The 14,755-nt window shown below is 33.5% G+C and overlaps 1 protein-coding gene across 3 annotated transcripts in view; it reads right to left on the bottom strand.

Annotated features, from left to right (window-relative positions):
• The window catches only part of VPS50 (VPS50 subunit of EARP/GARPII complex), a 137,009-nt gene that overhangs the window by 95,195 nt on the left and 27,059 nt on the right, over positions 1 to 14,755 (bottom strand). For all 3 annotated transcript variants that reach the window (XR_010945518.1, XM_067746400.1, XM_067746399.1), the window contains 4 exons: positions 14,549 to 14,666; positions 14,430 to 14,465; positions 13,191 to 13,273; positions 863 to 905 (listed from right to left, as the gene is read on the bottom strand). Coding sequence is in view for 2 of the 3 variants with exons in the window: in XM_067746400.1 (XP_067602501.1) it covers positions 863 to 905; positions 13,191 to 13,273; positions 14,430 to 14,465; positions 14,549 to 14,666 (280 nt within the window). In the remaining variant the exon portion in view is untranslated. The remainder of the gene's footprint in view (positions 1 to 862; positions 906 to 13,190; positions 13,274 to 14,429; positions 14,466 to 14,548; positions 14,667 to 14,755) is intronic.

Here is a 14,755-nt window from a genome sequence, read left to right on the forward strand (position 1 = left end):
GATAAATATTATTCTGTACTTATACAGAAAATTATAAGAATGAAAGAAACTGAGCTTTGAAAGAAAGTCCTCATTAAAATTTTCACGTGATTATTTACTTAAGGGATTTTCAAAGCAGTTCTATTTATGTTTACCAAATAAACTGTCATTCTTACAATTAGGAAATAATTGCATTTATGATCAAAAACTACTTTCACAAAAGTCATTTGAAAGTCTACCCTCAACTTTTCTAAGTACTCTCATCAGGAAAACAATAAAATAAAGTATCAGAAGAAACCAAATAATTCTTATTAAGTTTATTTAAATGAACACTCTGCTTTGCAAAGATTTTGAGGAAAGAGATGAACTCTGAATAAATGTAGGAGGAAAAGACTTTATGCTCACAATAACATAGCTTTTCCTTTCCAGTTTCTACATATTTGATGAATTGTATGAGATATTATTATGAGGTTTAGGAATTTAGGAGGGTTATCATCAGCCAATAATCATTCTTAAATAAATAAACTCACTAAACTAAAAAGGAGTAGCAGTTGATAATCAAAAAATAATTAATACATGGTTAAGTATTTTGCCTATAGTTTACATGAGAACACACCTATGACTAACAGTTTAGGGATCTTGCTGGATATGGTAATATTTTCAAATACTCTTTTCAGATCCCACAATTCCTAAAGTATTATTGAGAGTACAAGTAAATTACCATTAACTTGACCATGCATAGATATTCCAAATGAAAAACACAAAGTATAGTGATGTAGAAACACTGATAATAACATGAAAGTCAAAACATAAGATGCATCTACGCTATTCAAAAACCTCTGAAAAGAAAAAGTCATTTAACTTAATATATAATTCTTCTTACCTCAATTTGCTCTAAAGTATCTTGAAGCTTTGAATTCAGTTCACTATTAAATAAAACAGAATTAGGTGTGTCAATCTTTAAAAGAGACAAACTGAATAATTAAATGCACAGATCAATAGTATGAGCAGTAAGTTGTGCTGCTGATCCTACAGACAGTACAAAAAGGCAAGAAAAATAAATAAAAGGAAAAGAATTAGAAAGGAAGAAACAGAAGAGTCATCACTAGCAGCAACAGGATTGTGTGGGCAGAAAATCCTGAAGAATCTATAGATAAAACTAAGAATTTAAGAATTAAATACTGATAGCAAGTTTTAAAGATAATAAGTTTAATACAGATGAAAAGTAAAATGTCAAAAATAAAATTAATCCCTATATATTAGAAACAAAGAATTAGACAATGAAATTTTTAAAAATACAATTTCAAAAAACCAAATACCTGGGAATAAATCAAATAAAAAATATACAATACAAAGTACAGCTAAAATAAAGATGACAACTACATAGAGGTATATACCATGTAAACAGACTAAAACCTTCAATATTGTTGATATCAGTTCTCACCAAAATGATCTCTAATTCTAATCAAAATCCCAGAAGGCTTTTTAATGTAGAAACTGACAAGCCATTTCTAAAATTTATGTGGAAACTCAAAGGGCTAAGACCAGTCAAGAATACTGTGAAGAACAATGCTGTAAGACATACACTAAAATAGGTTAAGGCTTATTATAAAGTTACAGCAATAAGATAGTGTGGTACTTATTATAAGGATACAAAAACAGAACAACAGAACAGAATAAAAACAAAGGGTAAAAGGCTTAAACAGATACTTGACAAAGGAGATATCCCATCGGCCAATAAAACATATAAATATGCACTCCATCAGGCATTCAGGAAATGCAAATTAAAACTGCAATAAGACACTATAACAAACGACCGGAATGGCTAAAAATATTTTTAAAAAATTAAAAATGACATCAACAAATGTTGGCAAGAATGTAGAACAAAAGGAACACGCAATTCAATCCTGGAGGAAGGGAAAACTGGTAGCACCTTTTGGGAAACTGTTAACACCTAAAACTCAACACACAAATACTCTATGTCCCAGAGGTCCTAGATATGTATCTTTCATAAGTGCATACACAGTCCTTGCAGCATTATTTGTAATAGGCAAAATGAAGCAACTCAATTGTCTGTGAACAATTAAATGGGTAAAGTGAGATATATTTATGATGAAATACTATAGCAATGAAAATATACTACCTGAATCTCAAAAACATAATATTGGACGAAAAGAAGTCAGTTTGTATAAATGGAATCATACAGTATGTACTTTTTAAAGTTCAAAACAGGCAAAACTAACGTTAGTGACAGAAGCCAGAACACTGGTTACCTTGGGAAAATAATGACTGGAATGGGGCATGAAGGAAGTTTCTGGGGTATTAGAAATGTTCTAGTTCTGTTTCTGTTTCTGGGAGGTAATTACACAATTATGTTCACTTTGTAAAAATATATTGAGTTATACACTTAGAATATGTGATTGAATCTGATTTCTTTCCCCTTTAATTCTCCCTAGGTCAGTTTTTTAAAACACTGATATTATTTGAATTATAATATCCCAATATTAAAAAAGATCTGTGGTATCTAACAAAATAAATACAATTTTAGAGAAAACATTTTTAACAAAAGAGGTTAAGGCAAAACTAAAATAAAACAGTAAGAACAACTGGAAGATGTTGTTTAATACACCAAAATTATACAAGGTTTTTTACAACTGTCATCTGATTATAAATGTGACTCTCAAAGTCCTAGCAGCCAAAACAAATAGGGAAGCCCAGAGTACACAATTCAGTGTCCAGAATATCAAAACACACCAGTAACTCAAGAGAAAAAACAAAACAAAGAGAAAAAAAATCACTTTTGTTGGCATTAAGTGAGAGAGAAAATTTTGAGTCTTGATAAAGAGGATAGCAATATTTTATCTCCTAAGGAACAACACCCTTGGTAACAGCCTTACAGAATACACAATATGGATTCATGGACTCCTTGTCTTTGCTTCTTATAGAGCCTTTTAATGCAAACTGAGGAGATAACACCAAAGTGGTTTGATAGAGAGAGAGACAGACACAAATGCAAAGCAATTTGTCAGAAAAGTAAAACCAATAATAATACAAGTACCCAGTTTCTGACGGTCTCAAAGATAAACATCCAAAAACATAAAGGAAGACCATTTTCTACAAATATTATTTATCATAAGCATGCTTTTGATTAAGGTTGAGAATTGAAGATTATATTCTCTAGTAAACACTGAAAATGAACAAATCTTCAGGATTTGACAATCAACAGTGTAGGATTAATACCTTATTTTAAAAATTAGGGTCTCTAACCAGGATTTATGCCTGAAAAATAGCCACAGACACAAATATAGGTTAAGGAAATACCTGTAGGCGGGAGTGAGATTTTCCTTAAAAAAATGATTCTGAGAATTTCTGTCCGAAAAAGAATAAATGAATGAATAAAAAAAAAAGGAATGAGAGCTAAGGGCTTCAAAATAATACCTCTAAAAGGATAGCCATGATAGCACCTTAGCACTTAGAATTAAATAATTCCTCATTCCACCCAATTTAAAAAAAAAAAAAATCAGTATCAACTCCCAGAGTTGTTCCTTCTCCCATGTTCTCTCTCTTTTGATTCATATGACTACCACCCATTCAATCCAAGCTGGAAATTCCAAAGTCATCTTTAATTCTTCTCTCTCTTCATATATACTGGTAATCAGACCCTGATGATTCTACCATTTCAGTATTTCTCATATCCACCTATGCTTCTCCTTTATCAAGTTTGTGTTCTAAATCAAGTATTATCACTCAATAACCTCCTAATGTATCTCTGCAGACAACACACACATCCCACCCTTCAACTCATACATCTGTTTATTTGACGAACACCATCAACCTGCATACCAAACATTGTACAACAAACTCCAAAAAGCTTTCAGGGACAGCTCTGAGCAGGGGTCTAACTCCAGACTGGATTTGGTCAACATTCTGTTTGATTTGGCAGATGCATCATTTTCAATAGCTTGTATGTGAAAGGCTTTAGGCAAGGCCCAACAGTCCTGCAGACCTGACCATTTCCTGCTGTCATCTGGCAGCTTCACATACATGTTACCTGCCTGGTCCCTAAAGACAACTGAGTTTGCAGTTCCTAAGTAAAGCAGAAATAAAAATCACATTAATCCACTGCTTTAAAATGTGTGATGGCTCCCGATTAAACCAAGGATAAAGCCCCAAATTAGCATGGCACATAAGACTTAACAACTGACATGAAAAATTAACTTCCCATTCACTTTCCAGTGCTTATACAGTTGACCCTTGAACAACAGGGATTGGAACTGCACTGGTGGACTTATAAGGGGATATTTTTCAAGTAAATACTACAGTACTACATAATCCTCAGTTGGTTGAATCCTCAGAAGCAGAATCACAGACTCAGAGTATAATTTATAACTATATAAGTTATACATGGATTTTCGACTGAGCTGAGGGTTAGCGCCCTTCACCCCTACATTGTTCAAGAGTCAACTGTATTTTAGTCATATGGACTATGTGCAACTCCCCAAACAAACCCCAGACTTTCACACCCTCTGTTCTTGCATATAATGTTCACAATAACTATAAAGTACATTCTCCTTTTCTCACTTGGGCCCAAATGTCCATCTATCTTCCAAATGTCATCTTTTCTCAGAAGTCTTCCTCTGCTGACTGTTCCCTTAAGTTTCACAATGCTCTGCTTACAGCACCCTGAATTATAGTAAAGAAATATCTGTGACTATCTGTCAGAGCAGACTGTGGCTTATTCCCCAGTGACGCCCCAGGACTAACTAAACTCACTGCCTGACTCAGAGCAGGTAATAAATATCTGCAAAGTCAAATTTGCACTTTAAACAAAAAATGACAAAAATTTACCATCATTCTTTCAGCCCCCATTTTCTACTTCAATTAAAAAAAAAACTACAGAGATAAAAAAAAAAAGGAGAACGTTTTAGAAGAAAAAGAGTCAGACTAGACTCTGGGTCTACAGGTGCCTTAGTGAAAGAAAACGAGATAAGCAGAGTGGAAGCTGGTTCCACTCCTCTATCACACAGGGCTCAAGCTAGAGACACAGATATGGAGAGGCAAGAACACGCAGAATAATAAATATCAGAACTGGTAAACATATTCTCTCAGGGAATATTGTGAGTTTGGAGAAAAAAGGAATATATATAAACTAATTCATAGGTGAGAGTAATGATTTTTTCAGCTTCGCAATTAAAAAAATGGGCTTTAGAGTTTATTTACAATGTTATTATAAATCTAGATGTTTTTATTGCTTCTATTATTTATGATTAAAATGATTTTATAGTCTATATATTAAGAGTTAATGCAAACATCGTAATGTAAATAGTATGCAGGAATTTTTAAATATAAAATTTATAAATCAAACATTTTGGTCTTATTAAAAATGCTCTCAAAATCTACAACTGTAGTTTGACAACAGTTTGCTACTAATTAAAGATACATATGTAAAAATGTGATTAACGAGTGGACATATTAAATGTACAGCCTTTAAAGAAACCCTTAGCCATCATTTAGAAACCTGAATTCCAGTTATTTCAATTAATCAAAGTATGTAAAAAGGACCTATTCGTAAACATTTGGATAAATAAAAGCTACATTACAGTCAAAAAAATTACCAGTTGTAAGCTGAAAGGCTAAAAGCTATTAAAGGCTATCTGCAAGTGAATGGAATGAATCAAACAATTTTGGGGTGGCTTTTTTTTGTGTGTGTGTGGTACGCGGGCCTCTCACTGTTGTGGCCTCTCCCGTTGCGGAGCACAGGCTCCGGACACGCAGGCTCAGTGGCCATGGCTCACGGGCCTAGCCGCTCTGCGGCATGTGGGATCCTCCCGGACCGGGGCACAAACCAACGTTCCCTGCATCGGCAGGTGGACTCTCAACCACTGCGCCACCAGGTAAGCCCCTGGGGTGGCATTTTTATAATCACTATAGAAAATATGAAAGATAACATATCCATAAATAATTAAAAGTTTTCTTTTAAATAACTGATCTGGACACACACTTGCAAAATGCATATAAATCAAAATTTTGTACAAAGTTGACTTGCTGAAAGACAAGATAGTATGAAAGTAATTAGCCTCTTAATGATCTTTCCCTGTTCTGTTATTAAGCCATGTGATTTAAGACAAGTCTCTTAATAACTCTGGGCATCAGTTTCCTATGCAAAAGTGGGCTGGATCTAAAAGGTTGCTTCTAGCTCTAAAGTTTCAAGATTCCATTATATGCTGAACACCAGTTACCCAATTACTACATCTTTATATATGGTTCAGTAGAGTGCTAAAACTTCTGAAATACACGTAAGTAAAATACACTGTTCAGAAATCCCTGACCTAACCCAGAACACTATCATTCACCACAGAGAAAGCCTAGAGTCCATTACTAAGGACACTAAAAATGTTCACAACATCTCCAAACTTTATGAATTGTAATTCCAGAGCAGATGTCAGGCTGAGGAACCAAATCTAGCCAACCGGCTATGTTTCTAAATAAAGTTTTATTGAAACACAGCCATATGTATTTGTTTACATATCATCTAAGGCAGCTCTTGGTCTTCAAGGGCAGAGCCGAAGAGTTGCAACCAAGACCTATGGCCTACAAAGCTTAAAATATTTATTATCTGGCCCTTTGAAGACAAAGGCGCTCTGCCAACCCTGTGCTAGAGCTCAGCAGAAGACGTTTTCGTTGGTCAATTGGTCAAAGTTAAAACAAGAATATTTATGTGTACTGAATATTTTAACTAAAATTGTATAAATGTACTTCATTCACCCATTTCTGATTTCGAGCCAAGGTCTTGTCTTTTCATTTGACTGGAGTTTTAAATTCTTAGTCTCATATGAGCCAAATGACTAGTAAGTTGTCTGTAATTTCAAGTTTCAGTTTCTCAAAAGTGAAGCAGGAGCTTAAAAACAAATGCAAAACAATCCCAATGTCAGATCACACTGCTACCTTATATGCCCCAATTTTTTATGAGTTGTTTCATCTACAAAAAATTCAAAAGGAAATTTATTTTTAACAATATGTTCTGTTTTTACAATGCATTCAACTTACTTTCAAAAATTGTGTTTCATCTCAGTTTATTTACTTAAACAACATAAATACAGTAACAAACACAACTGGCAGAAATATCTTTTAGGAAAAATACAATTAACTCTAGTAAGAATATAACTCAGATACTGGAGCAGAATAATATAAATTGGCCTATTAGCCATGAGTCCCACTACACATAACAGCTATCACACTGGTAGACAGTCTAGCATAGTTGTGGTTAAAGAACAACAAGCTCTGCAACCCAACAGATCTAAGTTTAAATCCTGGCTTTGCCACTTATTTTATAGAGCATCGACATCCTCATCTATAAAAGAGAGACAACAACAACACCTCTGAGGAATATTTTGTTAATGTTAAATAAGAAAAAGTAAGGAAAATGACAAGTACAGTGCTTGACACATAGTAAAGGCCAAAATTTTTTAAGTATTATTATACCATCATCATTATCACCATCATCATGATTCAATATTTAAAAGCTGAAAAATAAAGCTTTAGTGAGAAAACCTTATTAAAATATAATTTAGAATTACTGTATAGTCAGTGCTGCCTTAGCTAATGGTGCCTAGCTTCTACTCCCACTCCTATAAATGTCAGTATTTCCCATTCCTGCTGGGGTTTGGGAAGTGAGCCATTCACAGCTTGAACATCTCTGATGGCTTCTGTTTATGCACTCTGTGCTGTTAACTGGCATATTATCCCACAGTCTGCCTCTTAACTGCCTGTTATTACAAATTCCTAGAGAAATAAATTTCAAGAGTTCTTGGTATAACAAGTAACATAACATCTCATGCAGTTAAGCATTAAATAATACTTCATTCTTGTCTCATCATCTAGGAGTAAAGAGTGACACAGGACTTTTCTAGACAGGTGAAAATTTATAACTTCAAGTAGAAAAAAAAATCCTAAAAATTCTAAAGGAAAGACACTATTTATGGTGGAATGGAATGGGAGTAGCATCTGACTTTGTCCTCCAAAACAGAAGGCTGGAATAGACAGCTGAGCAATGCCTTCCATTTTCTAAAGAAAAAAATAATTTTTCTTTCAATTGTGTATGGACTAAATTAAGGTCATTTCAAAATCTGAACACTTACACCCATGTATCCCATATCAAAAAAAATAATTTTCAGAGAGGTAACTATAACACAGGACAAAGAAATACACAAAAAAGGAATATTACAAAGAAATGATAGCAGCCGAGTCATAACAAAAAGGTGAAAAATGTTCAACAGAAATAGAAAGACACTAATGGATTTTGATTTTCGTTCAGAGACAAAGGATTATTTTTCCTTTTTTATAAGTCCAATCACTCAGTTCTGCAGATAATAATATTTAAATAAACATAATATAGTAAATATGATTTCTATTAGGTTAGTTTTTTTAGAAGTAACCAGTTGGAAAACGCACAGATTTAATTATAGTTGTGAAAAGAATATAAACATTATAAACTTGACCAAGTAAAAATAAGAGTTTCACTAACAAAACTTGGAAGATGGAGAAGCAAATAGAAGGAAAATGTATACCAAACACCTATCTCTTATTGATTTTTATTATGGGGAGTAAACAGTCAGAGCATCAACAACTATCTACAGTGATAAATCAGGAAAAAGATATTCTCATGTAGTTAAATTACAGTGAAATCTATTAGGAAAAAAATTAATAAGCTGTAAAAGCAGTTTATACTAGGTAGTAGGAAAGGGAATGATGGGTGGGCAGAAAGAAAAGTCTTTACCTTTTAAGACGTTTTGTTCAAGTATTATGTTTTGTGTAGATTTCACTTTAATTTTAAATGGCACTGTGTGGGGGAGGAAGCCAGAGGAAAAGAAGTTAAGATAAAACATAAGGAATGCAGGTGGTGTCCAAATAACATGGTATCAATAACTCAGCCCAAGCCAATCAAGCAACAGGGACTTCAGATCTACATATGGGTGTAGCTAAGCAGGCCTGGTGATCCTGCACAAACACTCACTGCTCAACACTGCTCCAGGTAAGGTTCCTGCACTCCCCCTGCCTGAGTCTAGAGAAAGAGAGCAGGCACTGCTTGCTAAGATGAAATCAAGGGCAACAGGGGAAGAATAGTCCCAAGTACTGCTGTATTTGTACCTAAAAGCTGTGCTCATTATTCTGTGATTTAAAGTTCTAAAACCTGCAATTTTCTTTCAACTGCCAAGATCGTCTTCAGAGAAAAAAATAAAAGGATATTTTAAAGATTATGAGAAATTAAATCCATCTGCGTATGTTAAAATGTAGTCTTCAACAAACTAGTTCAGTTGGTATACAAACTTTTCAGAGCATAATCCAGCATGCTCTCAGGTACATTCCAGTAGTTTCTTTCAAATGAAATTTTAAAAAATAAAGAAGTTCTGACTTTTAATAACTTTTCTTGAAACTAATTTAGATAAATGTCAAGTGATAAAGAAATTAAATGCTTCATTCAGACGTATTTTAACATAAACACACTGATTCTTATTCCCAGTAAATCCCAACTATATAACTCTGTCAATCAACTCAAGAAATGTCAAATAATGTAAAAATGGACCCTGTCAGTTATCAAAGTGAACAAAACTGGTGTTACAGTATCTTTTACTAAAGATGCTGAAACACAGCACATCTCAAGGAAGACACAAGGTATTGAAGAGCTACCAGTTTTCTTTCATTTTTCAATTAACTGGGTATACCAAATTGCTTGGTACTTCACGTATTAAACTACATAGTCATATAACCTGAGACTTACTAGGTAAACAGTCAATGCCTCTTTATGCAGAAGCAAATTTGTGAATTCTCTTTTTTTCTATTTTCAGAATCATAAGAGTCAACCCTCAGTTGTTCCATGTAATCTACTCCTAAGAGTCTCTGCCTTCTACCAAGTACTTTATTTCCAATAAAGGAGCAATGTGACTAGGAAAGAAAAGAGGAACATATAATCTACTAAAGAAAAATTAAGAAGTGCATGAGTAGATACACTGTACATATGACTTTGCCTGCAACATAAAAACAGAAAAACAAACACCACACAAGAATTCAGAAACACTCAGAATCATGGAATGATCCTCTTAAAGGACATTTCTAAAAAAGAATATATTTCTTGATTCTCTAACCATCAACAGGAATAAAAATACATTTAAATGTTAAAGAAAGTAAGAGTGTGAATTCAGTTGGAAATAACTATTCCTATGATTACCAGAGTGTCAAATGACTTTTCACCCTGATGCACTCAGGTCCAAGCAAAGATTGAATCTTGCCTTTGCTAAATTCCACAGACCCAGGTAAATTAAAAGAATGTTTAAAGTGTTGGTGAATTATGTGTGAACAGACTCAATGAAAGAGCTCAAGAACAGGTTCAATACTGATTGTATTCAGCAGACCAGAGGAAAAAGAGCAAAACAAAAATAAATGCATAGAATAAGAAAGGGGCATCTAATTAATAAAGACAAAAATAAAAGGAAATTAGAATAAAATTCCTTTCATTTTTGGGGACTCAATCTGTGCCACATATCAACTAATTCTATTTCTATTTCCTATATCACATTATCTACAAGAAGTGAACAAACCTACGTTCTCCCAACTAGGAGCTAACGGGTGAAATAAGAGGTGAAGGGAGAAGGTGAATGGTGGCAGGCAAAGGAAACACTGCTCTATGTGGGGGAGAAGAATTGCTGGTGGAGGGCCTATCATCACCACCCAGCATTTCCAACTAACAGCTCTGCTTTCGGAGCCACCCTGATGTTGTCACTAAATCACCAAGTTAAAAACACAACTGTAACAGATTTCCGGGAAGTCTAAGATAAAATCCCACTACAATGAATTCCTTAGGACATTTTAATTTATCTGTGCATGTATTTTTACCTATTTTCAGAATATAAGACAAACTTTTCTTATTACTGCATGTATGACTCATATATGTAAACATAGCATGCTGCTTATATACCGTATTATCTAAAATAAAACTGATTAATTTAAATCATCATTACAGATCTTTCTGATCAAAACTTTTTATCAGGTCAGATAACTCCTCCACATATCACTATATACATAAAAATGAAAAAGTGCTTAGAAGCCACTTCACGCTAACTTGAAAAAGCCCAAATAAGGATTTCTTTCAGTTTTTTATAGTTAACTCTCACCAAGTAAGATATTTACTTTAACAAACCTAAAACAAAAATTTTAATTAATGGAAAAAATGAAGTGTCAACATGTCACCTGCACCCTCAATCTCCTGCCAACAAATTTCCAAACTCATTCTTTCCTATTATAATAGAATGGTGACTTTTTCGAAGTCAATCTCTCCAATAATCCCTACGAAGCTTTATTATTACGTTCTCTGTCTTATTTTTAACCTCTCACTCTTTCTCATTGATTTTCAAATATTCAGGTTGCTCCTTCTCAATTCCACATCTCTCCTCCATATAAAATTTCCTCATCCTACACTTACACTTCAACCAAATCTGTCCCTAACAAGGTCAACTCTGATTTCTTTGTTGCTATAAATGCTATAGATATTTTCGTCCTCATTTTGCTTGGCATCTCTGCAACAAAGACTTCATCATGATACCCGTAATCTCGTATCTACAACACCTCATACCTTGGTTTAGCTAATCCCTCCTGCACCTCCTTCAGGTCCTCCTTAGTCCTGACCCCCTAAGGAAAATTAGATCCCAATGCTTCCACCGTATGCTCAACTTCCTTCTCTATAAAGCCCCATTCCACCTGGGCCTACTTCAATCCAAATCCATCTTGATAGACTAAGCACTCTAGAAAACCATGGATTATACTGATTACATTATATGTGGTTCATCACTATACAGCCAATTCCAAAACAAACCACCTAGCATATAATAAACGCTCAGTAAATACATAACTGCCTGAAGTATTTTGAGCCAATCATAAATAAGCTTTTCTCATACTAACAGATTTACCACCACGAAATGAACTAAATGAGTGCTATGCTTCTTCAGGAGCCAGAAGGCCTTGCTAGAAATTTTCAAATATATTCAACATATTAGAGCTTATTCACCCAACTTAGTAAGTATAAATGACATAATCAAGTTTTTAATAGTGAAAGTTAATCATTATCAAAATGGATAAAATAAAAATATTACTGGTACTACCCAACTATGCACTTCTTAATCAAATAAAAAGTGGTCGCTTCAATATACATAATCCTAAAGAAAAAAAAATATCATCTCTAGGGGGAAAATACCTAGTTATTCTATACCCAGCACAGACCTATGATGTGAGAGCATATTAAAAGAAAAAATTTAATCCAAAGCTGTATTAATGTTTTGTCCTTTCATAATCCTTTTATTTTTTCAGATACTAGCAATCAACATCTACAATATCAGTGCATCCTGCTCACTGAGTGCCAGATTCTCCATACAGGGGAGGCTAAGGGACTCATTCTAGGCTAAGTATGAATTTAATTTGAAACTGGGTTTCCTTGGCAAGCTCACTATTTTCCCTAGATTCTATATTTATTTTTGATGCTTTTAGAGGAATGGCGGAAATTACACTTGAGGATTAGAAATTCCTCAAGGTACTGTCACAACTAATGCAAAACCTTCATTTTAAGCAGACCAAAATCCATTAATAAAGTTAGAACTAAGAGCAGAGAATGCAGCAGCTATTTTTACATTGTACATTTTATAAATAAACAGAAGATATAATACATTAAATACATAATCACTTAAATATTACAAAGATGACTCCTACATAAAGTGAAATCACTTTAAATTTTCCAAAAGAATTCTTATCATGATGAGCCAACAATTGAACCATCTGGATCTGAAAAGCAAACTGCAACAGAACTCTCAATATTTATAATCTGGGCATAGTTAAGGAGGAAGAATTCTCAAGAGCTGCAATGGAGACATGAACAGATGAATTTATTCTCTACTACTCCATAAAAATGAAATCAATAAGATTGGAAAAAATATGAAAAAAAGAGTTTCAATGAGGTGACAAGAAACAGGATTAGAAAGTATCTGATCTTTCAAACGTTAAGAATTTTTATTTATAATTTTACTGTGCTGCTCATTTACAAATAAGAAGGCTAAACTAGAACATAGCACTTAATATTAATATTCAGTGTTTATTACCATTGTATGTTACACAACTCCTATATAAAAACTGACAATAAAGTCAGCTTTAAAAATTTTACATCACCTTACCTTATGCAACTGTAATGTTTAAAAGTGCTAGCAGCTTTCTGACATTCCAGGCACAGCTGAATAGCTCCTGGATAGTCTTCCTCCTGAATCAACAACAGAAGTCATTAGGCTGGAAACATTTTTCTTAAAGCTTCTGAAAAAGAAAAATCTCTGTTCATACTCTATCCAAAGTTACAGCACCAGAAAATTTTAATTCCTCTCAAATAAGGATCATAATACCAACAACAGATAAATAGTAAAATACACCAAAATAGTAAAATATAACAAAGCAACTACCTCCAGGCCTAAAATGTATCCATGAAAAAAATATGCTGTTCCCTTAAAAACACAGTAATAGCCCTCTGAGACCATGACATGTAGATAAAGCCTACAAAGAAGTACAAGCTGCTTCAGAGGGAAGGAGTTCTTTAACTGTTAACATTCTTCTTTCAGTAATGTTTATAGAAAATGTTCCAAATCAGTATGCATTCTACTTGTAATCAACATTCAACAGTTCTATCATAAATCCATAAATATTCTTAAACAAATAAATTTGGAAAAAAGTGAAATATTCATTAATGGCCCCAAATATTCCTAAACAGTAATTTAATGGCAAATGAATTTTTCACTTCTCAAACCCTAGTTTTAGTGGTAATAGTTTAGAAGTAATACAGTGATTATACAGAAAATCATTAAAAAAAGTTCCTGAAGTTCATATCTAAATTCAACAAAGGCAATTCAAACCACAGGGGATGCTGAGATGATGACAAAGTACCTACCCAAAGGTGCTCGAGTATTATGGGGAAACACGTAATATATTAGGCTTTGGTGAAACTTATAGCGGAAGTATACAGACAATGCTAAGAAAGCATCAAACAGAAAACAGATAGCTCACTCAGAAAATCAATTAATATATGAGACACCAAACATAACTAATCTATGACATACTCCTCAAATCACTACTTTATGTTAGACACAAAAGATAATTTCATTGCTATTTGGGCACAGATATAATCAAAAGATACTGAAGTTAACACTCCCACATTGCTACAAACTGAACATTTCCCCCAATAATTTTTTCTAAATGAAGTATATTATATCAATAGAAGAAGATGCACTACAGCAAGTTCCTTTACATGTCTAAAAATGCTCTTCATACCATATACCAATTTGAGAAAAATGCACATCTGAATTTTTTTCACAATAATTCTCTATTTAATATTATTAGGATCACCAAATTTCCAAGCCTTGTAAACTTACCTCCAGCATTTCACTTAAGCGGACATCTGTTCTTTGCTGAAAAGAACATAAATCAAAAGGTAAAATCTGTTTCAACCATAAAATTAAGCTTTAACTTTTAAAAAGTAACCTGTATATACCAATGTTTTTATAGTTCTCAGAGATTTCAGAAGTCCAATCAGCAACTGACGTTTCCTTTGATTTGCAAGAAGGCCTAAACTAGCTTGAGTAAAACCTTCCTTTGCAATATTCAAGTGTCTGTAAAGTGAAAAATAAATAGTTAAGTTTTTCTAGTATAATAAGAACACTATCCACACAGAACAATTAGGCAATTAATGAGATAGTAT

This window comes from Pseudorca crassidens, chromosome 8 (assembly GCF_039906515.1).
Source record: "Pseudorca crassidens isolate mPseCra1 chromosome 8, mPseCra1.hap1, whole genome shotgun sequence".
In the NCBI taxonomy this organism is placed as follows: domain Eukaryota; kingdom Metazoa; phylum Chordata; class Mammalia; order Artiodactyla; family Delphinidae; genus Pseudorca; species Pseudorca crassidens.